Raw genomic sequence first — 25380 nt, 5'->3', positions numbered from 1 at the left:
GTGCTGGGATTACAGGCGTGAGCCACTGCACCCAGACTAGTATTTTTTATTTTTGTAGAGACGGGTCATTATGTTGCCCAGGCTGGTCTGGAACTCCTGGGCTCAAGCAATCCTCCCACCTCAGCCTCCCAAAGTGCTGGGATTACAAGTAGGAACCACCACGTCCAGCCAACACTCATATTTGCACATGGAGTCTTGGCCACATACGGTTTACAGGACTTAACCTGTTATGAACACCAGCACTGTCTTCTTAGACAGGTTATGAAATGTGGCCACCAGTACCCTAGAGAGGCAGCAGACGCATCTTCTGTTGAGATCCCAGGGGACTGGGCACTGGCCAAGCCCTAGGCAGGTCAGGCGGAGGACCAGAGGGTCTGACAGAGGGTGAGTTGCCTGGTACCTGACTCTCTGGGCTAGAAGGGGGTTACCTCCAGTGATCCTGACCCATGGAGTCAGCTGGGAGATGCGAGGTGTCCTGCAGGGCCAGGATTCCCGCCCACCACCCCCACTGCTGGTCAGTGCGTTTGTCATGCTGCCCGTCAGAGGGCGCAGGTTTGGCAGATGCACTCTGAGGGCGTCCAGGTGGCATGTGAAAGCTGTGGAATTTTACAGCCACTTTTACTCCAGTGGAACATCGCTTTAGGCGTGAGGCTTAGATTGCAGCAAGCAATTTAATTTTGAGGTTTTAAGCCCTCAAGAGACGTTTAGATGTAGACGAACTTGCTGCGAGATGCAAGACGCAACAGAAATGCATCTGGAAGATGGCAGGGAACATTTGTGGCCGGGAGTAAAAGCCCTTCTAGAAACCTCAGCCCCACACGCCCTTGAGGAGGGAAGGTTAAGCCCCTTGCCTTCCCAACAGACACACACACACACACACACACACAAAATGAAGCCACTAAAAAACAACTGTCTGGCCGGGTGCAGTGGCTCATGCCTGTAATCCCAGCACTTTGGGAGGCCGAGGAGGGTGGATTACCTGAGGTCAAGAGTTCAAGACCAGCCTGACCAACATGGTGAAACCCCATCTCTACTAAAAATACAAAAATTAGCCGGGCATGGTGGTGCACACCTGTAATCCCAGCTACTTGGCAGGCTGAGACAGGAAAATCACTTGAACCCAGGAGGCAGAGGCTGCAGTGAGCCAAGATGGCACCATTGCACTCCAGGCTGGGCAACAGAACAGGACTCCATCTCAAAAAAATAAAAATAAATTTAAAAAAATAGGCCAAGCACGTTGGCTCACGGCTGTAGTCTCGGAACTTTGGGAGGCCAAGGCAGGTGGATCACAAGGTCAGGAGATCGAGACCAGCCATGGCCAATATGGTGAAACCCCATCCCTACTAAAAATACAAAAATTAGCCGGGCGTGGTAGCAGGTGCCTGTAGTCCCAGCTACTCGGGAGGCTGAGGCAGGAGAATGGCGTGAACCAGGGAGGTGGAGGTTGCAGTGAGCAAGACTGCACCACTGCACTCCAGCCTGGGTGACAGAGAGAGACTCCATCTCAAAGAAAAAAAAAATTAATTAAAACAGTAAAAAAAAGTACCAGCTGTCCAGTCCCAGTCCTGTGGGGAGCTCCGCCCTGCATCCACACCAAGGGCATGAGTTCTGCGGTAAACAATGGGGACTAAGGCTGAAAGAGTGGCCTCTGGTCAGTGCTTCTCAGGGTTGTTTGTAGCCCACCAGTCTCACAACTGCTGGGGAGGCATCTTCAAAGTGCAGATTCCTGGGGCCAACCTTCCAGGGCAGACTCTGCAGTTCTGTGGTGGTGGGCTCAGGGGAACAGCATTTTAAACAAGCTCCCAGGTGACTCTGAAGGCCCCAAAAGCCTGGGAACCTGAGAAAAGGAGCAATGGAGAGTGAAGTAGAAAAAGCCCTGGCTGCCAAGCCATACCAACCTGGGTTCAAGTACTGGCTTTGGCACATGTACATTGTATAACTTTGGGCCAGAAACCTCATCCCTCTGGGCCTTGGTCTGTCTGGGCCTTGGTCTGTAAAATGGTAAAGCAACCTCACACACAAGGCTGTGGCGAAGATAAGATGGACAAATGCATGCAGCATCCCAGCATGCGGCTTAGCACTGAGACACGGTGCTGAGGATGACCACGGACTGTGAAGGTGCTACTGCAGGAAGGAGGAGAAGCCAGAGATGCTGAGCACCATCTGTGGAGTGGCCAGCTCTGCGGCTCTCTCCCAAGCAGTGTATGGGAAAGAAAAGAGACTCCTGGGGAAGAATGGAGGAAGTGACATGGGGGAGGGACAGCAACAGGACAGTGAGCCTGAAAAACACAGGTGAGATGTCAGGAGCTCCAGCACAGACCTCACTCCCAGCGTGATCCTGCCAGACGCTCTCGCAGCCCCACAAAATGAGGCTGCCACGCCTGTACACTCTCCTTGCCCAAACCCTTCCTGAGGTCAGCTATACCCCAAAAGAGAGCATCTTTGGACCCAGGTAGCAGGGTGGGCCCTCCTCCTGCTCCTCACCTTCCCACTCTCAGAACTAAAACTTGAAAAGAGCATGCCAAAAGGACCACAACCAATGCTTCCTCCAGAGACAGCAAGGGTAAACTGAGTCAGGGTCTTCCTGTTCCTTCCTGTCCCCAGGAAGGGCCGGGCTCAGGAAAACAATGGCTCAGACTCAATTTGTCTCAGCTTGATTCATGTGTGTCCCCTGAACCCAGGCGGTGGGTGGAGGCCAAAACCCCTCAGGCCGGCCCATGCGGTTCACTCCACACCATCCTTGGCAAGGAGGAGGAATTATGATCTGACAAGCAGGACATGCTGCTTCCTGCTCAGCGCTGCCCAGCATGAAAGACTACAGTGCAGGCCTCCCCTCTCTCCAGGGGACAGAGTTCCTCAAAACCAACAGGAAACTCCTACAGGGCAGAGCCAGGAGTTGGCTGACCTTGTCCCATAAACAGGAGAGTGGACACAATCACACACCAGGCACTTCCCACCTCCCTCTGCTGCTGTAAATGCCCAAACAGCTCAAAACTGTCAGCATGTGAGGGGAGGGGCCGGCGGGGGGCTCGAGGGTGTGCATTCTGCCAGGACCATACACAGCTCTATCTACCTCTTCCATGGGAAAGAGGTCCCACCTCCCTCTGCTGCTGTAAATGCCCAAACAGCTCAAAACTGTCAGCATGTGAGGGGAGGGGCCGGCGGGGGGGCTCGAGGGTGTGCATTCTGCCAGGACCATACACAGCTCTATCTACCTCTTCCATGGGAAAGAGGTCCAGGGGATATCATTAAATGAAACAAAAGCAAGCTGTGAATCAGCAACTCAAACATGACCAGATTTATATAAAAATAAGCAAATGGTGGCCGGGCGCGGTGGCTCAAGCCTGTAATCCCAGCACTTTGGGAGGCCGAGATGGGCGGATCACGAGGTCAGGAGATCGAGACCATCCTGGCTAACACGTTGAAACCCCGTCTCTACTAAAAAAAAAAAATACAAAAAGCTAGCCGGGCGAGGTGGTGGGCGCCTGTAGTCCCAGTTACTCGGAAGGCTGAGGCAGGAGAACGGCGTAAACCTGGGAGGCGGAGCTTGCAGTGAGCTGAGATCCGGCCACTGCACTCCAGCCTGGGAGACAGAGCCAGAGCCAGACTCCATCTCAAAAAAAAAAAAAAAAAAAAAAAAAAAAGCAAATGGTAATAATAGATGTGGAAGAATATACCCCTTCCCATTCACACCTCTGAAGACGGTAATCAGCGGAGACTCATTTCCTAGATGACATTAAAGATCCAAACAGGCCTGGCATGGTGGCTCACACCCATAATCCCAGCACTTTGGGAGGCCGAGGTAGAAGGATCTCTTGAACCCAGGAGTTCGAGACCAGCCTGGGCAATGTAGAGAGGCTCTATCTCCACAATAAATAAATAAAATTGGCTGGGCACAGTAGTGCACACCTGTAGTCCCAGCTACTTAGGAGGCTGAGGCAGGAGGATCACCGGAGCCTTGGAGATCAAGGCTGAATCATGATGGTGCCACTGCACTCCGGCCTGGGCAACAGAGTGAGACCTTGTCCCCAAAAAATAGCCAAACAATATAAAAACATATAATGAATATGCAACTATGTCGGTAATTACAAAAAAAAAATTACTATTTCTTTTAAAATGCAGGCTGGGAGACTCAGGCCTTCCTTCACACAAAAAAAACTGAGGTGAGACGTAAAGGCAGGGATGCCTCAGGGCAGAGAACAAAGGACTCTGGCCCAGGATTCCAGGGTCTGGATTCAAGCCGCATGTCCTTGCCTTCTTTTTTTTTTTTCTTTTTTTTTTTTTTGAGGCGGAGTCTTGCTCTGTCTCCCAGGCTGGAGTGCAGTGGCCGGATCTCAGCTCACTGCAAGCTCCGCCTCCTGGGTTCCCGCCATTCTCCTGCCTCAGCCTCCCAAGTAGCTGGGACTACAGGCGCCCGCCACCTCGCCCGGCTAGATTTTTGTATTTTTAGTAGAGACGGGGTTTCACTGTGTTCGCCAGGATGGTCTCGATCTCCTGACCTTGTGATCCGCCCGTCTCGGCCTCCCAAAGTGCTGGGATTACAGGCTTGAGCCACCGCGCCCGGCCTTTTTTTTTTTTTTTTTGAGACGGAGTCTCGCTCTGTCGCCCAGGCTGGAGTGCAGTGGCCGGATCTCAGCTCACTGCAAGCTCCGCCTTCCGGGTTTATGCCATTCTCCTGTCTCAGCCTCCCGAGTAGCTGGGACTACAGGCGCCCGCCACCTCGCCCGGCTAGCTTTTCGTATTTTTCAGTAGAGACGGGGTTTTACCCGTCTAACACCATCGTGTTAGCCAGGATGGTCTCAAACTCCTGACCTCGTGATCCGCCCGTCTAGGCCTCCCAAAGTGCTGGGATTACAGGCTTGAGCCACCGCGCCCGGCCGTCCTTGCCTTCTTTACAGATGAGTCTGGGTAAGTTGCTTCCTCACTCTGATTCTCCGTTTCCACATCTGTAAACTGGAGATAATGGCCACTGCCTAAGCATCCTCAAATGGTCAAATGAGATCACCGACCTGAGTATGTTTGGAAAATTATACAGCCGTCTATACATACACCAGCTATGACTCAGGACCACCTTCTAGGACATGCACTCTGCCAACTGCCTGCTCTATGTCAACATATTTAATCCTCCACATGCTCTCAAGGGACTCTCCTGCCTCTGGGAACTGTTTTCCAAAGCACAGGCCAAGGAATCCCAGTCCCCAAAGATGTCTACACAACCAAATAAGTGTGGAGAAACATGAGTCGCTAGCTCCCTTACCGTGGTCAGCTCAATCCATTCAAGGCTCTGATAAGTCCTACAGCAAGGATAACAAGAAGTCTTTGTTTCCCGGAATTAACACTGTGACCGAAGAAACTGGTGTCTCATGGAACACACTTGGGAAACGTCGTTCACGCTTTTTTGGGAAATGTGGTCATGAGGCTGCATTAGCAAAACCCAGACTGATAAGCTCTGGGGTGAGGGAGAAAAAACAGGTTTGCAATGAAACAACTTAGCAGTCAATGAATGCAGCAAGCAGACATTACTCAGCGGGAGAAGGAAGACAGTAATTCTGCTGTCTGCCACTCTGCCCTGAACCTACTGTAAGAAGAGCAAAGGACTGTGGGGACAGAGATGCTACCCTTTGCTCCCCAAGCTGGGAAGGGCACTTGACTGGAGCTGGAGCTGGCCAGGAAGGAGAGGGGCCCAGTCCTTACCCCAAGGACGGCTCTGCTATCTGCGCGTCGGCTGTCGGTGCTGAGGCTGGCCCGCGTCTGCCTGGGCAGGGTCCTGGCATTCCTTTTGCTCCATGGACGCCGCCTCCCTACAAGGAAGCGAGAGCTGCCGTCAGCAGGCACATGTGTGACTATCGCAGTTACCTGCCGCACTGCCAGCACTTTCTGAGAGCCTGCTTGGTAGCAGGCCCTTGGTTGGGCTGTGGGGTGACAAAAGAGGGTTTTTTTGAGACAAGAGTCACACTCTGTCACCCGAGCTGGAGCACAGTGGTGCAATCTTGGTTCACTGCACCCTCCGCCTCCCGCATTCAAGTGATTCTCCTGCCTCAGCCTCCGGAGTAGATGGGATTTCAGGTGCGCACTACCAAGTCTGGCTAATTTTTGTATTTTTAGTAGAGAGAGGGTTTCCCCATGTTGGCCAGGCTGCTCTCGAACTCCTGATCTCCAGCGATCTGCTCGCCTCGGCTTCTCAAAGTATTGGGATTATAGGCATGAGCCACCGCACCTGGTGGACAAAAGAGGTTCTGACAGAGCACCTCCCTCCAGAACCTGGTCGACTGAGGAGGTGCCAAGTCAGTAGCGATGGTCTGAGAGCTCAGAGCTCTGCTGCAGGGGAGCCAGGAGAAGCGCTAGACCCAGACTAGTCGGGTCAGGGAAGGCTTTCTGGAGGAGGAGTTGTCTGAGTTGACTCCTAAGAGTAGGAGCTGGAAAAAGAACATTCCAGGCAGGAGGAACAGCACACCTTTACCTGGAGGAGAGAAGACATGGCATCCGGAGAAGGCTTCAGGGCTCGACATGTCAAGATCCAGAGCCAGAGAGGGGAAGTGGCAAGAGATGAGCCACAGCGGGGTGGCTGGGTCAACCAGCCTCTGCCCAGACTCCAACTTAAACACCAAATCAACCCATCACCTCCGACAGTCAACCAGCCTCCAGTGAGCATCTACTCTGTATGCGCCAGACACTGTGCAGAACCACGCATAGGGGTGGCAGGGTGAGGAAAGAGGTGTGATTACTACAATACACGGGTTTCAGGGAGCCAGGAGCTAGGACAGTAGCCCAGCCACCAGAGAGAGCTAAAGGATCAGCAGGAGTTACCCAGGAAGGAGGAGGGCAGGGGCAGACAAAGACACCTGGACTGATCTAGGAGGGATGGCTGTTTTTCCAACATTCTACCACTGGGTATTTATTTACTACACTGACAAAGTTCCAGGCACTGTGCTGGGAGGACAGACATAGAAGATGGTCTCTGCCATCATGGGAAGTAGGTCAACAACCCCGCAATTCCACATGGGGTGGTGGTGACTAGGCAGTAAAGCACCTACAGCTATATAGGCACAGAGGCCATCCAAGCCAACCTCTTCCTCACTCTACCCTCCGTGTCAAGGATGGGGCACCCACTGAGGCTGGGTGGTCTAATCACCTCCCCATGGCAGAGCCAGGTCCAGAACTTGGGCCCCTGGACTCCGTCACTGATTATTCTAGTCCCTCCTCTTCTAGAAAGCATACCCTGACCACCCCCTACATAACCACCCAGAGCTAATTCCTTCTTCCTCTGGGCTGCTTCTGTAATATTTCCATTAATATGGTGGCCATAGTGTATCAGAACTTATGTGTCTTCCGGTCTGCCTCTCCTCCCAAACTGCAGTTCTCAGGAGGACAGGGATGTTTTCCCAGCCATCCCAGGCCCCAGACAGGCACTTTCTAAAGAATGGCTGAATGAATGAATGAATGAATGAGTCAAGGCATGGAGAGACAGTGTGCTGGGCTCTAGAGCCCCACAACCATCCCACCTGAATCTCAAAGAGGTCTTGGCCCATCAGTGTGTACCTCCGTTTCTCCATGTGAAAACCTGGAATCACCTCTACTCTAAGAGGAGGAAGTCAGGAACCAGGCTGATTTCCTTCCAACTCCTACAGGCAAGGTCCAGGCCAAACCAGGCAGCAACCCAGGGTCTGGCCACTTCCCTGAGTTCTGACCCACGGGGGTGATCCCCAGGGTCCCCTATAGTTCAGAAAAGCCACTCAGAGTTTGCAAAGGAAATGGTTTCCTGGTGGGTGTGCCTATGGGATGGAGAACCACCACATCTAGTCAAGTTCTGGGGGGAAATAATGAACATTTCCTGCACCCCCTGCTCTGTTTTTTTTTTGTTTTTATGAGACTGAGTTTTGTTCTTCTTGCCCAAGTTGGAGTACAATGGTGTGATCTCGGCTCACTGCAACCTCTGCCTCCTGGGTTCAAGCAATTCTCCTGCCTCAGCCTCCCAAGTAGTTGGGATTACGGGCGTGCAGCACCATTCCTGGCTAATTTTTTGTATTTTTAGTAGAGACAGGGTTTCATCATGTTGGCCAGGCTGGTCTCAAACTCCTGACCTCGTGATCTGCCCACCTTAGCCTCCCAAAGTGCTGGGATTACAGGTGTGAGCCACCACGCCCGGCCCTACGCCCCTGTTCTGTACCCTATGGTCCCTAGAAGGCAGGGGGCATGAGACCCCATGCCAAAGCCCAGAGACCAAGAAAACAAGGAAGCAGAGACCAGTTACCCAGTCACTCATCCCTGGCATGTCCACAACAGCCTCCTCCAGCACAGGTCATCTGTCCTTGCCTCCCTTCATGAGCCAGAGGAAGACCTGACCTTCACCGAAGCTACATCAGTGAGACTGAGCAATCAGCACTGCCCAGTCTCTCTGAACAAACTCCCACTCCCCCATCCCCTCCACAGGAAGTATCAGCAACAGCTGATCTCCTCCCCCTTCTTACAGTCTGTCTGCCAGGTTGCCTGCTCCAAAGGGCAGAATACAGTTTGGCAGGGGTTAAGAGTACTACCAACAGAAGAGGTGGAAGAGGCCCTTGGGAACTTCGAGCTCCCCCAATTCCCTTCCTCTCACCAGGTGCTCTCCCTCCACACCTCATTTTCAAAAGGCTTCCTGAGGTAGGGCAGGGGAAAAGGAGTCAGTGGAAGTGTGGCTCACGCAGGAACCACCCACCCTTCCAGCCAACTCTCCATCAGGAGGCGGCTACCAGACAACCCCTGACCCATCTCTCCTTCCCAAAAAAGGCAACAATCACAACAGCTGAGAACCTCTGTTCACTCCAGTCCAGATCAAGGGGAAGAAACAGTCAGCGAAAGCAGCAGAATCATCATGAACTCCATGACCCCAGCTATGCCCCTTCAGCCTGGGAGCTCAGTTTGCTGGGTGTCCAGCTCACCTAGGGCTGGACCAGGCCCGGACCTCACTTGATCTGGCCCTCGGGGCCACCTGAATGCACAGGACTGGGACAGGGTCTGGGTTCTTAGATTCCGGACCGGTCTTCCCAGATATCCCATCCCAGACAGGCCCCAAGAGGCTAGCCGGGGATCCTGCCCCCAAGTCAGGGCACTGCCCCCATCGGGAACGAGAGGAAGGAGGGGTGCAAGGGAAGAGGAGGGGACCAGGAACTCAGGAGAAGACAACTACGGGAATCTCTGGAAAAGAAATGGCAAGGAGAGAGCCCAGAGGTGGAACCTCTAGGAAGGGGAGAGTGTGTGTGGAGGGGTGAGGATCTTGGGGGACCCAGGGGATGACAAGTGGACATGGGGGAGCCAAGGCGGAAACTCCTGGTTTCTGGAGCACAAGGAGGCACAGGGGTGCCTGGGAGGGGGCTCGCGCGCCGCGGAGCCGGCAAGAGGTGGTGCCCCGGAGACCCCGGGCACTGGGGAGCCCAGAGGTAGGCCGAATACCGCGGGAGGTCCCCAGGGGGCCGGCCCCGGGACAGAGCCCCAGATGCCCCGTGCGCCCGGGACCGGGCAGCTGGCCGAGGGCGTGTGTAAGTGGGTTTCGAGGGGTGACAGCTCGCGCCCCTTTCCCCATCCCCTCCACTCACCTGGGCTCGCCGCGCACGGCCGCCCAGCAGGCAGCCTCAGGCCCCGGCCGCTCCGTCCCGCCGCCGGCCGCAGCGCTGCTCCGGCGCCTCCTTTTGTTTGTCCCTCACTGCACCACTCAGCCTCCTCCGCCCCGGAAGTGACGTCACCGCCGGGCGCGAACGCGGCGGCCAGGGCGTCGCCATCTTTATGAGGGGAACTCTAGCTGCGCCTTCACCCGCTCTCGCCCCTGCGCTACCGCCCCGTTGCTTCGGGGCGGAAGTAGCGGAGCCCGGGCTCGGCCCCCTTAAAGGGACAGGGACTGCTGCAACCTACCGGGTGTACTTGGGAACGAGAGGTGGAGCGGCCCAGGCGGGGGTGAGTAGCTGTGTCGGAGCGTCACTGCCCCGAGGTCAGGTGCCGAGGCTGGGAGGGCCTGCTAACGGTTCCGAGCTTGGTTGTGCTAGAGTGCTTAATGAGTTTGACGCTGCTAAGTATAACGGAGTGGCTGCTCAGAATGATTGAGCCGCCCGCGGGAATCAACTGCGCGTGCTGCTCGCCGATCCTCGCTCGGACACTGGAGCTGGTCCTCTCTGCACCCAAATCCCCCTCCCACGACCGCGCAGGTGGAGATGGCACCCGAGACAACAGGGAATTCTAGGCAGATCTCGGGTTGGAACTGGGTCCCCAGGCTCCAGCTCTGCAGCTCCATGAATCCCGCTGGGTCCTCGAAAATTCCCTGGCTAATAACAGTAACGGCAACCAAATTAAAAAATAATCCATACAATGGAATACTGTGCAGCCATTAAGACGAAAAATGTTTAATATGCACTAATATAGGGCGACTTCTAAGATACCTTAGGCTAGAAAAGGAAGCAACAGAAAAAACAGCGTTGATGGGTGCTGTCCATCTTTGCGTAGAAGGACGCGTGAGGGTGGGGGTATCTGCGGGTGTGCGCGCCAGCTGTCTGATAAGATGCATAAGAAGTTGTTAATTGCGGTTGTCTCCGACAGGAGAACTGGGATCCTGGGTACCTGAGCCAGGGCGAGATATTTACTACTCTGTGCAGAGATAGATAATTAAAAATAAGATGATGAAGATAGTCACGGCTCCCATCCATCACGTGTTAAGCCAATGCTTGGTTTCACTTCTGTTGGGAGGTCTTATTTTTCCCTTTTAATAGAAAAGAAAAGAACCTTAGAGAGGTTAGGAAACTTAGCAATATCATAGACAGGGCCAGGCACGGTGGCTCACGCCTGTAATCCCAGCACTTTGGGAGGCTGAGGCGGGCCGATCACGAGGTCAGGAGATCAAGACCATCCTGGCTAACAAGGTGAAACCCCGTCTCTACTAAAAATATTAAAAAATTAGCCAGGCATAGTGGCGAGCGCCTGTAGTCCCAGCTACTTGGGAGGCTGAGGCAGGAGAATGGCGTGAACCCAGGAGGCAGAGCTTGCAGTGAGTGCAGATCGCACCACTGCACTCCAGCCTGGGCCACAGAGCGAGACTCCATCTCAAAAAAAAAAAAAAAAAATCATAGCCAGGAAGTGGAGAAGCTGGAATTTGAACCCTGGACGATTTACACTGATGACCATGATCTAGCTTCCCCCTCCACACTGAGAAGCTTTTTCTGTTGTCAGTCACGCAACACTCGTCTTGGGGCCTGGCACACAACAGGTGTCCAGTAACTATTTATTGACATGATGTGTAGTGTGAAAAGCAAACGTTGAAGGTCAGAGCCCAGGCTTAAAGTCCAGGGCTCGGGCACCTCTTTCCAACCTGTGGACTGTGGGCCTGCCAGGTACTCCATGGGCCTCCATGTCACTGCCTGTAAAATGAACAACCAGAACCACAGTTGTAGACAGTGCGTGTTCCCATGTATTACACTTCGTACTTTACACGCAGATAAGCCTCATTTTACAGATAAGTGAGGCACAGAGAGATTAAGAAAGTTGCCCGAAGGGGGCTCCTACAGGTCTCCCTCCCTCCCTAGGAAGGCTGTTGGACTCCTAGGCCTCTCCCTTAGCTTCCCGGGATCATCTGGGCTAATGCTTTGGGGACCTACGATGTGCTGAGTGAGCTGCCAGAGGCTGAGGATCTGGCGGAGAACAGGTCAAGCACATAGTTCCTGTCCTTGGAGTTGAGTGCCCCGGTGCTGAGTACCTTGAGGGCAGACATGTGGCTTAGCCTGGGTGGAGTCAGAAAGGGCTTCTCCAAGGAAGGGACTTTCAATGTGACTGGAAACTGTAGAATGTCCAGAAGGAGAAATAATGAGGCTGGAGACTCCAGGAGAGATGTGCTCCTACCCTGGACTTGGCCTTGGCGTCCACTAAGAAACTGAGGGTGACCGACAGGATTGAAGAATATGCAAGTTAGACCCATTTAGTCTGGCTTCAGCAGGAATCTTTCCTCCCGGAGAATGCCTGCATTAGGTGCCAACCACCAGAACTCCACACTAACCTTTCCAAGCCCCAAAGAGTAGGGCGCCTGGTTTTATAATCCAGGTGGGGGCGATAAAGTAATGCAGAAGCGTGAGAATGCCTGCATTAGGTGCCAACCACCAGAACTCCACACTAACCTTTCCAAGCCCCAAAGAGTAGGGCGCCTGGTTTTATAATCCAGGTGGGGGCGATAAAGTAATGCAGAAGCGTTCGCAGCCATGAGGCAGTCACTGTAACTCCTGCCAGAAGAGACTGGGGGCCACATCCCACTCCTGGATGGCACTGCCAGTTCTCTGCATAATTCCTTCTTTTTTTTTTTTTCCGAGACGGAGTCTCGCTCTGTCGCCCAGGCTGGAGTGCAGTGGTGCAATCTCGGCTCACTGCAAGCTCCGCCTCCCGGGTTCACACCATTCTCCTGCCTCAGCCTCCCGAGTAGCTGGGACTACAGGCACCCACCACCACGCTTGGCTAATTTTTTGTATTTTTAGTAGAGAGGGGGTTTCACCGTGTTAGCCAGGAGGGTCTCGATCTCCTGACCTCGTGATCCGCCCACCTCTGCCTCCCAAAGTGCTGGGATTACAGGCATGAGCCACCGCGCCCGGCCTCCCTGCATAATTTCTAAAATGCTCATCCTATGACCTCATTCCCCAGCTCGCAGCTGGGGGCCTCCTGGTGCTTTTCTGGGACTTCAAGTAAGTCATTTCCCCTCTCTGAGCCTCAGTTTGCCCACCTGTAAAGCTGATGCCACCTTCTCCGAGGCTCCTGCGAGGCTGTCTATCTGCCTATCTCTTGTGGGTTCCTTCAATGTACGAAGCTGCCCTCAGTAGTGAGATTATGGTTTTGGAATCTGGGTCCTGTGCCAGAGGGAATAAGTGGTGGGATACCTACTGTTTGTCTCACTCAGGTCTTCCACCAACCCCTCCAGCCTGGAAACCTGCAGTCTGGACTCCAGAAGTCATTTCTCTCTCCTTTGCCAATTCCTAAGCCCAGGGGGACTGTGTCTGAGTGACGTGATTGTTAGATCTTCTTAGACAGGCTGTTCTCTCTGGGAAAACATTGGCTCAACAAATTGTCACCAAACATTTGTCTTCAGGGAATTCTGTTTTTTTCTATCAAAAAAAATTGGATTAATTATATAATAAGAGATTTTTCATTTTGCTTGGTTACTAATTTTATGGAAAGCCTAGTAGGTTTAAATGTTAATAGCTTGGTGGCCGGGTGGGGTGGTTCACGCCTGTAATCCCAGCAATTTGGAAGGCCAAGGTGGGACGATCGCTTGAACTCAGGAGTTCAAGACCAACCTGGGCAACTTGGTAAAACTCCATCTCTACCAAAAATACAAAACATAGCTGGGCGTAGTGGCACGTGCCTGTGGTCACAGCTACTCTGGAGGCTGAGGTGCAAGAATCGCTTGAAACTGGGAGGCAGAGGTTACAGTGAGCCGAGATTGTGCCACTGTGCTCCTCCCAGGCAACAGAGCAAGACTGTCTCAAAAAAAAAAAAAAAAGTTAATAGCTTGTTGTCATTGACAGGTGGCTGTGAGCCAGGACCCACAGTATATTCTGTGTGGGTTCTTGTCACCCCTATTGTACAGATAAGGAAGCTGAGCCTCCAAGAGGCTGCGGCCTGGCATGACCAAGGTCCCATAGCTTGTTTATGGTGGAGCTGGGACCATTTGATCCGAGTCCAAGGTTTGGTCCTCTGTGGTTATTCATGCCGTAGACTGGTCTTCCTGGGCATGGTATCCCCAGTCCTGTACGCCTTCTCTAGAGGTGCCATGATGTGTGTTGTCTCAGTAACTGGGAGTCTCCTGGCATTTTAAGCCCAGGGATGCTAAACATCCTTCAAGGCTCCGGATAGATCTCCCCAGTGAAGAACTGACTCACCTCAAATTCTAAGTGTGACCCTGTTGAGAAGCTCCGAAACCGAGTGTCAATTGACTTGAGTGATGTGACATGGGGCCAGCCTGGGAAGCCATGGTCACCTTGCCTGCCCTTGTAAGCAGCCATGCAAGGTGAAGTTGGACAAGACGTGGCTCCTGTCCCCAAGGGGCTGTTGGTCTCCTGTCAGCCGCATCACCTACCTGAGAGGAGATTTCGGGGGACAGAATTTGGACTTTGGAAATAGGCAAACCAAGGTTTGAATCACAGCTGGAGCTCTCTAGGCTAAGTGAGTTTTCCTTGTTCTCCTTTTGAGCATAGAGTAAATAGAGTAAATAATACCATCCTAATCAACTGTGATGAGGATTAGAGAATTTAGCACGGTGTTGGGGGCGGGGGTCAGGCACAGGTAGGCTCTCTGAGTTCAGCAAAGGGCCTGGGTGGACACAGAAGCTTCAGAGAGGAGGCACAGGTGGAGCTAGGCCCTTCCAGGGATTTCGGATTGGAGGGTATGCCAGGCAGGGGAAACAACTTGAGTGAAGGTGGGCAACATTTATTGAAAAGCAAAGAGTGGCTGGGCATGGTGGTTCACGCCTGTAATTCCAGCAATTTGGGAGGCCAAGGCAGGCAGATCACCAGAGGCCAGAAGTTCAAGACCAGCCTGGCCAACATAGTGAAACCCCATCTCTACAAAAATTAAAAATTAACCAGGCATGATGGTGGGTGCCTGTAATCACAGCTACTTGGGAGGCTGAGGCGGGAGAATCACTTGAACCCAGGAGGCAGAGGTTGCAGTGAGCCGAGATTGTGCCACTGTACTCCAGCATGGGTTACAGGGTGACAGAGAGAGACTCTGTCTCAAAAAAAAAAAAAAAGGGCCCAGCACAGTGGCTCACGCCTGTAATCCCAGCACTTTGGGAGGCCGAGGCGGGCGGATCACAAGGTCAGGAGATTAAGACCATCCTGGCTAACACAGTGAAACTCTGTCTCTACTAAAAATACAAAAAAAAATTAGCCGGGCGTGGTGGCAGGTGCCTGTAGTCCTAGCTACAGGCAGGAGAGTGGCGTGAACCCGGGAGGCGGAGCTTGCAGTTAGCTGAGATGGCGCCACTGCACTCCAGCCTGGGCGACAGAGCCAGACTCCGTCTCAATAAAAAAGAAAAAACGAATAAAGGATGACTGGGTGTGGTGTCTCATGCCTATAATCCAAGCTGTAATCCCAGGACTTTAGGAGGCCAAGACGGGAGGATCACTTGAGCCCAGGAGTTCAAGACCAGCCTGGGCAACATAGGGAGACCGTGTCTCTATTTAAAAAAAAAAAAAAGCAAAGTATTTGAGCCAGGGGTTGGGGCATGCACCTATAGTCCCAGATACTCAGGAGGCTGAGGCAGGAGGATTGCTTAAGCTCAGGAGTTCAAGGCTCCTAGGTGACAAAGCGAGACCCTATCTCTAAAATGAAAAAAGAGCAAAGGGAGGGAAGGTGGAGGCTGCCAAGCCTGAATTCTGGCCAGCTCCAAAGGCCAGGCTGAGGAGGCTTTGGACTTTGTCCAGCGTCACCACAGTCTTCTGGGCAGAGCTCGTCCAATGGGGGTTGGGGTATATCCAGTGACATAGCTGACATCAGCCCCTGGGTTATTGACATCAGCCCCTGGAATGCATCAGTGACGCATTCCATGGGCCTAAGGGTCATCCACTGCCTTTGGGTCAAGCATATGGCCAGTTGCTGCCCAGGCTGATGGAGGTGTGTGTTGGAGCAGGGCACAGGCCACTGGCCCTCAGCCCCTGGCCTGGGAGCAGGGAGGCCTCAGATCTTAGATGCCTGGGAGCTACCCCAAAAGGGTCCTCGGCACAGCTATGGTCCCCATGCCTAGTGGTGCTGGGCCTCCTCAGTACTGCCAGAGCACCTGAGCTGCCTCCTTTGCAGCAGTTCTCCCACACTTTTTTTTTTTCTTTTTTGAGACAGCCTTGCTCTGTCACCTGGACAGCTGTCAGGCTGGAGTGCAGTGGCTCAATCTTGGCTTACTGCAACCTCTGCCTCCTGGGTTCAAACTTTTCTCCTGCCTCAGCCTCCTAAGTAGCTGGGACTACAGGTGCCCGCCACCACACCTGGCTAATTTTTGTATTTTTGTAGAGATGAAGTTTCGCCATGTTGGCCAGGCTGGTCTCGAACTCCTGACCTCAGGTGATCCACCTGCCTCGGCCTCCAAAGCGCTGGAATTACAGGCGTGAGCCACCGCACCAGTGAGCCAAGGTTGCACCACTGCACTCCAGCATGGGTGACAGAGCAGGACTCCATCTCAAAAACAAAAACCAAAAAAAAAACCAAAAACAAAACCAAATTGAACATAGATGGAATAATGGAAGAAATAGCTAGCTGTGGCCGGGCGTGGCGGCTCAAGCCTGTAATCCTAGCACTTTGGGAGGCCGAGACGGGCGGATCACGAGGTCAGGAGATCAAGACCATCCTGGCTAACACAGTGAAATCCCGTCTCTACTAAAAAAAAAAAATACAAGGCCGGGCGCGGTGGCTCAAGCTTGTAATCCCAGCACTTTGGGAGGCCGAGACGGGTGGATCACGAGGTCAGGAGATCGAGACCATCCTGGCTAATACGGTGAAACCCCGTCTCTACTAAAAAATACAAAAAACTAGCCGGGCGACGAGACGGGCGCCTGTAGTCCCAGCTACTCGGGAGGCTGAGGCAGGAGAATGGCGGGAACCCGGGAGGTGGAGCTTGCAGTGAGCTGAGATTCGGCCACTGCACTCCAGCCTGGGCGACAGAGTCTCAAAAAAAAAAAGAAAAAAGAAATAGCTAGCTATGGGGGATGTCAACTCTGCAGCTGTTCACTGTTTGGGAAACTTGAGATCTGCATCCAGAAAAACCTCATTAAGGCAAACTTATCAACATAAATGAGGAAAGTGGTTCTAAAGAAAAAGATAATGACCCAGAGGAAATAACACCAGCAAAATCTTCACATTAAAGGAACTCCCTGGGCCGAGCACAGTGGCTCACGCCTGTAATCTCAGCACTTTGGGAGGCCGAGGTGGGCAGATCACTTGAGGTCAGGAGTTTGAGACCAGCCTGGCCAACATGGTGCAACCCCATCCCTAATAAAAATACAGAAATTAGCCGGGCATGGTGGTGTGTGCCTGTAATCCCAGCTACTCAGGCAGCTGAGGCAGGAGAATCGTTTGAACCTGGGAGGCAGAGATTGGAGTGAGCCAAGATTGCACCACTGCACTCCAGCCTGAGTGACAGAGCCAGACTCCTTCTCAAAAAACAAACAAAAAAGACAGGACGATCTCACCACAAAATGTACAAAACAGGAACTCCCAGAGATATTTCACAACATTGAAAGCACAAAGGATGGCTAAGGATGACTTGTATTCACTAAGACATAGAAGATGTCAGGCACAGTGGCTCGCACCGGTAATCCCAGCACTTTGGGAGGCTGAGGCAGGATGATTGCTTGATGCAAGGAGTTCAACATCAGCCTGAGCAACGTAGTAAGACCCCCATCTCTACAAAAAATAAAAATAAAAAAAATAGCCGAGCATGGTGGTTTGTGCTTATTGTCTCAACAACTCAGAAGAATGAGGTGGGAGGATTTCCTGAGCCCAGTAGGTTGAGGCTGCAGTGAGCCGAGATCACACCACTGCACTCCAGCCTTGACAACAAACAGAAGAAATGCTCATTCTATATCGTGAATTAAACCACTGGAAGACTGCAGCACTGTTCAGTTCAGAATATTCTTTTTTTTTTTTTTTTGAGACAGAGATTTACTCTGTCACCTGGGCTGAAGTGCAGTGGTGCGATCTCCACTCACTGCAACCTCTGCCTCCCAGATTGAAGCGGTTCTCCTGCCTCAGCCTTCCATGTAGCTGGGATTACAGGTGTGCATGACCACACCCGGCTAATTTTTTTATTTGTATTTAATTTTTTTTTCTTTTTGAGACAAGAGTCTCATTCTGTGGAATGCAGTGCTGCTCACCGCAACCTCTGTCTCCCGGGTTCAAGGGATTATCTTGCCTCAGCCTCCCAAGTAGCTGGGATGGGATTATAGGTGCCTGCCACCACACCTAGCTAATTTTTTTTTTTATTTTAATAGAGACGGGATTTCACCATGTTGGCCAGCCTGGTCTCAAACTCTTGACCTCAAATGACCTGCCTGCCTCGGCCTCCCAAAGTGCTGGGATTACAGGCGTGAGCCACCGTGCCCAGCCCAGGTTATTCATGATAAAATTTTTTCCTTGATAACCTTTTATAAATAAAACATCTTAATTTTCAATGTTTCTAATATTAAATTACAGTGTACTAAGTTCTTATTAGTTATATTATTTTTTTCATTTCCCTATACCTTTTTTTTTTTAAGACAGAGTCTCACTGTGTTGCCCAGGCTAGTCTCCAACTCCTGGGCTCCAGTGATCCTCCTGCCTTGGCCTCCCAAAGTCCTGGGACTACAGGCATGAGCCACCACACCTGGGCTACATTTTTAACAGATGCTAAGAGTTTTAAAAGGTTGCAGAACAATTGTCTTATTAATTATTATTATCCAATAATAACTTTCTCATTGATTATTAAGTTCTCTTTGCACAATTTCAGATTACATGGTTTTTTGTTTGTTTGTTTTTGTTTGTTTTTTTAAAAAACGGAGTCTCACTGTCACCCAGCCTGGAGTGCAGTAGTGTGATCCCGGCTTACTGGAACCTTTGCCTCCCGGGTTCAAGCAATTCTCCTGCCTCGGCCTCCCATGTAGCTGGGATTACAGGCACATGCCACCAGGCCCGGCTAATTTTTTTTGTATTTTTAGTAGGGACGGGATTTCATCATGTTGGCCAGGCTGGTTTCGAACTCCTGACCTCAAGTGATCTGCCCACCTCGGCCTCCCAAAGCACTAGGATTACAGGCGTGAGCCACCGTGTCTGGCCAACATGGTCATTTCTTTTTTTTTTTTGGAGACAGTCTTGCTCTGTTGCCCAGGTTAGAGTACAAATGGTGCGATCTTGGCTCACTGCAACCTCCACCTCCCGGGTTCAAACTGGTCTCCTGTCTCAGCTTCCCAAGTAGCCAGGATTACAGGTGTGCGCCACCATGCCCAGCTACTTTTTGTACTTTAGTAGAGATGGGCTTTTGCCATGTTGACCAGGCTGGTCTCGAACTCCTGACCTCAGGTGATCCACCCACCTTGGCCTCCCAAAGTGCTGGGATTACAGGCATGAGCCACTGCACCCGGCCTCAACATGGTCATTTTTTTTTTTGAGATGGAATTTCGCTCTTGTTGCCCAGGCTGCAGTGCGGTTCAAGCGATTCTCCTGCCTCAGCCTCCGGAGTAGCTTGGACTACAGGCATGTGCCACCACCCTCAGCTAATTTTTGTATTTTTTTTTTTAGTTGAGACAGGGTTTCACCATGTTGGCCAGGATGGTCTTGATCTCTTGACCTCGTGATCCACCCACCTCAGCCTCCCAAAGTCCTGGGATTATAGGCGTGAGCCACCATGCCCAGACAACATGGTCATTTTTGTAGTCCCACACTACTATGGAAAATAAAGACTACCTGAGTATGTATGTGTATGTGTGTGTGTATATATATATATATATATATATATATATATATATATATATATATGTATGCATCCTCACATATGTATCTCCACAATTTATTTTGTGTATTTATTTTTTGAGACAGGATCTCAGTCTGTCACCCAGGATGGAATGCGCAGTGGTGTGATTATGGCTCACTGCAGCCTCGACTGCCTGGGCTCAAGTGATACTCCCAGCTGAGCCTGCCGAGTAGCTGTGACCACAGGCATGCACCACCACACCCAGCTTTTTTTTTTTTTTTTTTGAGACAGAGTCTCGATCTGTCACCCAGGCTGGAGTGCAGTGGTGCGATCTCGGCTCACTGCAAGCTCCGCCTCCCAGGTTCATGCCATTCTCCTGCCTCAGCCTCCCAAGTAGCTGGGACTACAGGCGCCCACCACCACGCCCGGCTAATTTTTTTGTATTTTCAGTAGAGACGGGGTTTCACCGTGTTAGCCAGGATGGTCTTGATCTCCTGACCTCGTGATCTGCCCGCCTTGGCGTCCCAAAGTGCTGGGATTACAGGCATGAGCCACTGCGCCCGGCCCACACCCAGCTAATTTTTAAAAAATTATTTGTAGAGACAAGGTCTCGTTATGTTGCTCAGGCTGGTCAGGAAATCCTGGGCTCCGATCCTCCTGCCTCGGCCTCTCAAAGTGCTGGGATTACAGGTATGAGCCACCTTTCCAGGTGTGAGCCACCACTTCCAGCTTTCTCTACAATTTAAAAAAATGCAAATAGAGTTATATTGTTCTTCAATCTGCTCTTTTTGTTTGTTTTTGTTTTGTTTTGTTTTGTTTTAAGACAAGGTCTCACTCTCTCTCCCAAGCTGGAGTACAGTGGCACGACCTTGGCTCACTGCGGCCTCAACCTCCTGGGCTCAAGCGATCCTCCCACCTCAGCTTCCCAAGTAGCTGGGACTATAGACGCGTACCACCATGGCCAGCTAATTTTTTGTATTTTTTGTAGAGATGGGATTTCACCATCTCTACATTGCACCAGGCTGGCCTCGAACTCCTAAGCTCAAGCAATCCACCCACCTTGGCCTCCTAAAGTGTTGAGATTACAGGCGTGAGTCACCGCGGCCAGCCTGTCTCTACAGTTTAAAAAATGTAAATGGGTTATATTGTTCTTCAACCCTTTTAAAAAATTACTATACTTTTTTTTTTTTTGTAACAGGTGAAGTTCACCTAACATACAAGTAACTATTTTAAGGTATGCAATTCAGTGACATTTAGTGCATTCACAATGTTGTACAAGCATTATGTCACTGTAGTTTCAAAACTTTCTCATTCCATTAGGAAAACACTCTGTACCCATCAGATAATCACTCCCCATTCCCTCCTCCCTGTCCTCTGGTTACCTCTCATCTGCTTTCTGTCTCTATAGACTTGTTATTCTAGATATTTCACAGAGAAGGAATCATAGCTATGTGACTGTTTTTGTCTGGCTTCTTTCACTTAGTGTGGTTTGTTTGTTTGTTTGTTTGTTTGTTTGTGACAGGGTCTTGCTCTATCCACCAGACTGGAGTACAGTGGCATGATCTCAGCTCACTGCAATCTCTGCTTCCTGGGCTCAAGTGATCCTCCCACCTCAGCCATCTGAGTATCTGGGACTACAGGCACACACCACCACGCCTGGCAAATTTTTGTATTTTTTGTAGAAACAAGGTTTTGCCATGTTTCCCAGGCTGATCTCAAACAGTGATCCTCCCACTTCAGTCTTCCAAAGTGCTGAGATTATAGTCATGAGCCATGTGGCCCGGCCTCACTTACTATATTTTTGAGGTTCATCTAAGTTACTACATATATCAATACATGTTTCATTCCTTTTTGTGGCTGGATAATGTTCCATTGTACAGATACGTTATAATTTATCCATTCGTCCATTGATGGACAATTTGGTTTTTTTTTCACCTGTTGGCTATGATGAATACTGTTGATGTAAACATTTGTGTACATGTTTCTGTGTGGACATATGTTTTCAGTTCTTTTGGGTATATACCTAGGAGTGAAATTGCTAGGTCGTAAGGTAATTCTATGTTTGGACTTCCTAAAAATTAAAAAGTTTTGTGTGCCAAAGAACATTATCTGCCAGGTGCGGTTGCTCACGCCTGTAATTCCAGCACTTTGGGAGGCCGAGGCGGGCGGATCACGAGGTCAGAAGATCGAGACCATCCTGGCTAACACGGTGAAACCCCATCTCTACTAAAAATACAAAAAATTAGCCGGGCGTGGTGGCGGGCCCCTGTAGTCCCAGCTACTCGGTTGGCTGAGGCACAAGAATCACTTGAAAATGGGAGGCGAAGGTTGCAGTGAGCTGAGATTGCACTGCTGCACTCCAGCCTGGGCAACAGAGGAAGACTTTGTCTCAAAAAAAAAAAGTAAATAAATAATAAAAGTGATGGGACCTGATTTCAAGTAGTCAAAATCATAGAGACAGCAAATGGGTTGGGCTATGGGCCAGAGGGTAAAGGGATGTAATTGTTTAATGGGTACAGAGTTTCAGTTTTACAAGATGAAAACAGTTCCAAAAACTGTATACCTATACATGGTTAAGATGGTAAAGTTTATGATATGTGTATTTTACCAAAATTTTTTAAATGAAAAACATTTTTTTTTTTTTGAGATAGAGTCTCGCTCTGTCGCCCAGGCTAGAGCGCAATGACGCAATCTCAGCTCACTACGAGCTCCGCCTCCCAGGTTCACACCATTCTCCTGCCTCAGCCTCCTGAGTAGCTGGGACTACAGGTGCCCACCACCACACCTGGCTAATTTTTTTGTGTATTTTAGTAGAGACGGGGTTTCACCGTGTTAGCCAGGACGGTCTTAATCTCCTGACATTGTGATCCCCCTCCTCAGCCTCCCAAAGTGCTGGGATTACAGGTGTGAGCCACCTTGCTCGGCCTGAAAAACATTTTTAGGCGGTGGGACCTGTAGGGCTCCACGGGGCACCTAGCACAGGAAAGCGTGTGGTAAATAAAAGGTCACTGCTAGGGCTGTTGAGGGGCTGACGAGGAAAGGCCTGCTTCCTAGAAAAGGGGGGAGGCCCAGGGCATTGGAGGGAGGCGTGCCTGGGAGGTCAGGAGTCCCACTTTATGGGGGAACCTGGACCAGCACACTCCCTGCTTTGGGCCTCCTCTGTGAAGTGAGGCGTAGTCCCCTCCTGAGGCCAGCAAGTTGCCCTGTGACCCGGGTCAGCAAGCTCTAAGCCACGAGGGACCTGGCTCCTTGCGCCCCCTGCTGGCCGACTCGGGAACAACACACCCACAAGCCCCCAGGTTGCTCCCAACCAACCTGGCCAAGTTGCTGGATTAAGGCAGCCTAAGTGGCCCCCTGTACCCTTCCTGCCTTTGGCTCAGAACCTCCCATGACTTCTCCCTCCATCTCTCCCTCCCAAGTTTCCTGTAACCTACCTTCACCACCCGGATAAGTTCACAGACACAGACACAGAGATATGTGCACATGCTCAGGTGCAAGCTCTTGTATTTGGATCCTTTTTTTGTTTTGTTTTGTTTCTTTGTAGAGAAGGGTTTTTTTGTTTGTTTGTTTGTTTGTTTGTTTGTTTGTTTTGAGACGGAGTCTCGCTCTGTCGCCCAGGCTGGAGTGCAATGGCCGGATCTCAGCTCACTGCAAGCTCCGCCCCCCGGGTTTACACCATTCTCCTGCCTCAGCCTCCCGAGTAGCTGGGACTACAGGCGCCCGCCACCTCGCCCGGCTAGTTTTTTTTTTTTGTATTTTTTTTTTAGTAGAGTCGGGGTTTCACCGTGTTCGCCAGGATGGTCTTGATCTCCTGACCTCGTGATCCGCCCGTCTCAGCCTCCCAAAGTGCTAGGATTACAGGCTTGAGCCACCGCGCCCGGCCGAGAATGGGTGTTGTTATGTTGGCCAGGCTAGTCTTGAACTCCTGAGCTCAAGCGATCTGCCCACCTCAGCCTCCCAAAATGCTGGGATTACAGGCGTGAGCCACCATGCCCAGCCTCCATGAATTATTCTTATTTATTTCATACATAGAGAAATTGATGTTCAGAGAGGTAAAATGGCTTGCCTCACGTCACACAGCCAAGGTCATCAAAACCTGTGTTCTAATCCTTCCCCCGTCTCTCACCCACTGCCTTTCTCCTTGGGTGTCTACTTGGGGCCTGATCCTGGGTGTGATAGTAGAACATACCTACCCTGTGGAGGGTGCAACATAACATTCACTTCTGGCTGGGCGCGGTGGCTCACGCTTGTAATCCCAGCACTTTGGGAGGCCGAGGCAGGTGGATCATGAGGTCAGGAGTTCAAGACCGTCCTGGCCAACATGGTGAAACCCCATCTCTACTAAAGACACGCAAAAAAATTAGCCGGGCATGGTGGCGCGTGTCTGTAATCCCAGCCACTCGGGAGGCTGAGGCATGAGAATCGCTTGAACCTGGGAGGCAGAGGTTGCAGTGAGCCGAGATTGTGCCATTGCACTCCAACCTGGGCGATAGGGTGAGACTCTATCTCAAAAACAAACAAACAAAAAACCAACATTCACTCCTATGCCCAGTCTTACCTGGCCACACATAGGCCTGATGTACTGTCGTCAGCCAGTCATCTGCAAGGAAGCCTATCCTGGTTTCCAGCCCCAGCCCCGAGGCTGCAAGATTGTTTAAGCGTATCCGTATCCAGCACAGGTGCCACCCAGCTCCTTGGCCTCGTGGAGCCAATGCTCTGGACACACAGAAGGTACTGTCTTTCCTGAGAACTGGCAGTGCCCAGAGAAGGCAAGGGGCCAAGCCTGGGACAGGGAGAGAAGAGGGCCACAACTAGTATCTGTTTCTCCTGAGTTTCTGCCCTGTGCTGGCACCAGGTGTACAATCTGCTGTAAGGCCTACAGGAGCTCAATGTAAGTGTTATTTTAGCATGATAGGAATTTCCTCACCTATTAATGGGGGTTGAGGATAGCACTTGCTTTACAGAGTTGTTGAAGGGATCCAGTGACAACAGTATTGGGACAGAGTGAGTCCTAGTAAATTAAAGCTGATTGTATTATTAATATTATTCTCAGCCAGGTACAGTGCTTCACATTGTAATCCCAGCACTGGGAGGCTGTGGCAGGAGGATGCTTTGAGCCCAGGAGTTCGAGACAAGCCTGGGCAACACAGTGAGACCACATCTCTACAAAAAGTACAAAAATTAGCTCAATTCACTTGAGACGATGAAGGCATGATTTAGGATGTTGTCACTTCAGGAAAAAAGACTGATTTGATAGACACAGAGTCTCATGTGGGGGAGAGTGTCAGAGAGAGAATCGACCCACCAGGTAACTGTGGGTTTTTAACTCAGTGGTCAGAAGGCAGTAGAGTGGGGTCCCGGTAGGATGAAATCCAGCTCCTCCTCTAGTCCTGGAGGAGGTAGCAGGATGTTGGGTCCAGGACAGGAAATGGCTAAGGCAAGGGGACCCTTTGGCCCAGGGTGGTTGCCGTCCCAAGACACCCCTCCGTCCTGGGCCAACAGATAGTTGGTCTTCATAGAACAGGCAGAGGGCACAGGGTGCCTCCCATGACTAGCCCTGGGCTTGGGCCTGGCCTTAGGCCGCTCTCCGCTTTAGCTGAGTGCCCTGAGCTAAAGCACTAGACTCCCTCCCTTGAGGTGACACCAAGGAATGTCTCTCCTGGGATGGGATACTACCCTTTGTTGCTCAAAGCACAGGTACTTGGTTTCAGGGGTCAGAGTACATACTTCAGGCCTCTCCTGGGAACTGCTCTCAAATCTAAGCAATGAGAGGGTGAGCTCTGGCATCCCCTGTGTGTTAGCCCATTCTCCCACTGCTATAAAGAACTGCCCAAGACTGGATGATTTGTAAAGGAAAGAGGTTTAATTGACTCACAGTTCCTCATGGCTGGGGAGGCCTCAGGAAACTTAACATCATGGCAGAAGGGGAAGCAAACATGTCCACGTGG

The 25380-nt window shown here is 51.3% G+C and overlaps 2 protein-coding genes across 4 annotated transcripts in view; one reads left to right on the top strand and one right to left on the bottom strand.

The window, feature by feature from the left end:
• The window catches only part of LRRC8A (leucine rich repeat containing 8 VRAC subunit A), a 40299-nt gene extending 30593 nt beyond the window's left edge, over positions 1 to 9706 (bottom strand). The window contains exons 1-2 of the mRNA XM_010360902.2: positions 9573 to 9706; positions 5695 to 5801 (exon numbers count right to left, since the gene is read on the bottom strand). The gene's annotated coding sequence lies outside the window, so the exon portion shown is untranslated. The remainder of the gene's footprint in view (positions 1 to 5694; positions 5802 to 9572) is intronic.
• The window catches only part of KYAT1 (kynurenine aminotransferase 1), a 38418-nt gene continuing 22344 nt past the window's right edge, over positions 9307 to 25380 (top strand). The window contains exon 1 of one of the 3 annotated variants that reach the window (XM_030919483.1): positions 9307 to 9416. Coding sequence is in view for 2 of the 3 variants with exons in the window: in XM_010360899.2 (XP_010359201.1) it covers positions 9760 to 9927 (168 nt within the window). In the remaining variant the exon portion in view is untranslated. Of the gene's footprint in view, positions 9417 to 9752; positions 9928 to 25380 lie in introns of those variants that run through there. The other 2 variants (XM_010360899.2, XM_030919484.1) reach the window with 2 other exon arrangements.

The sequence above is a fragment of the Rhinopithecus roxellana genome, chromosome 16 (assembly GCF_007565055.1).
Source record: "Rhinopithecus roxellana isolate Shanxi Qingling chromosome 16, ASM756505v1, whole genome shotgun sequence".
Taxonomy (NCBI): domain Eukaryota; kingdom Metazoa; phylum Chordata; class Mammalia; order Primates; family Cercopithecidae; genus Rhinopithecus; species Rhinopithecus roxellana.
The sequence above is the reverse complement of the archived record's forward strand: the minus strand, read 5'-3'. Positions and strand labels throughout refer to the sequence as shown.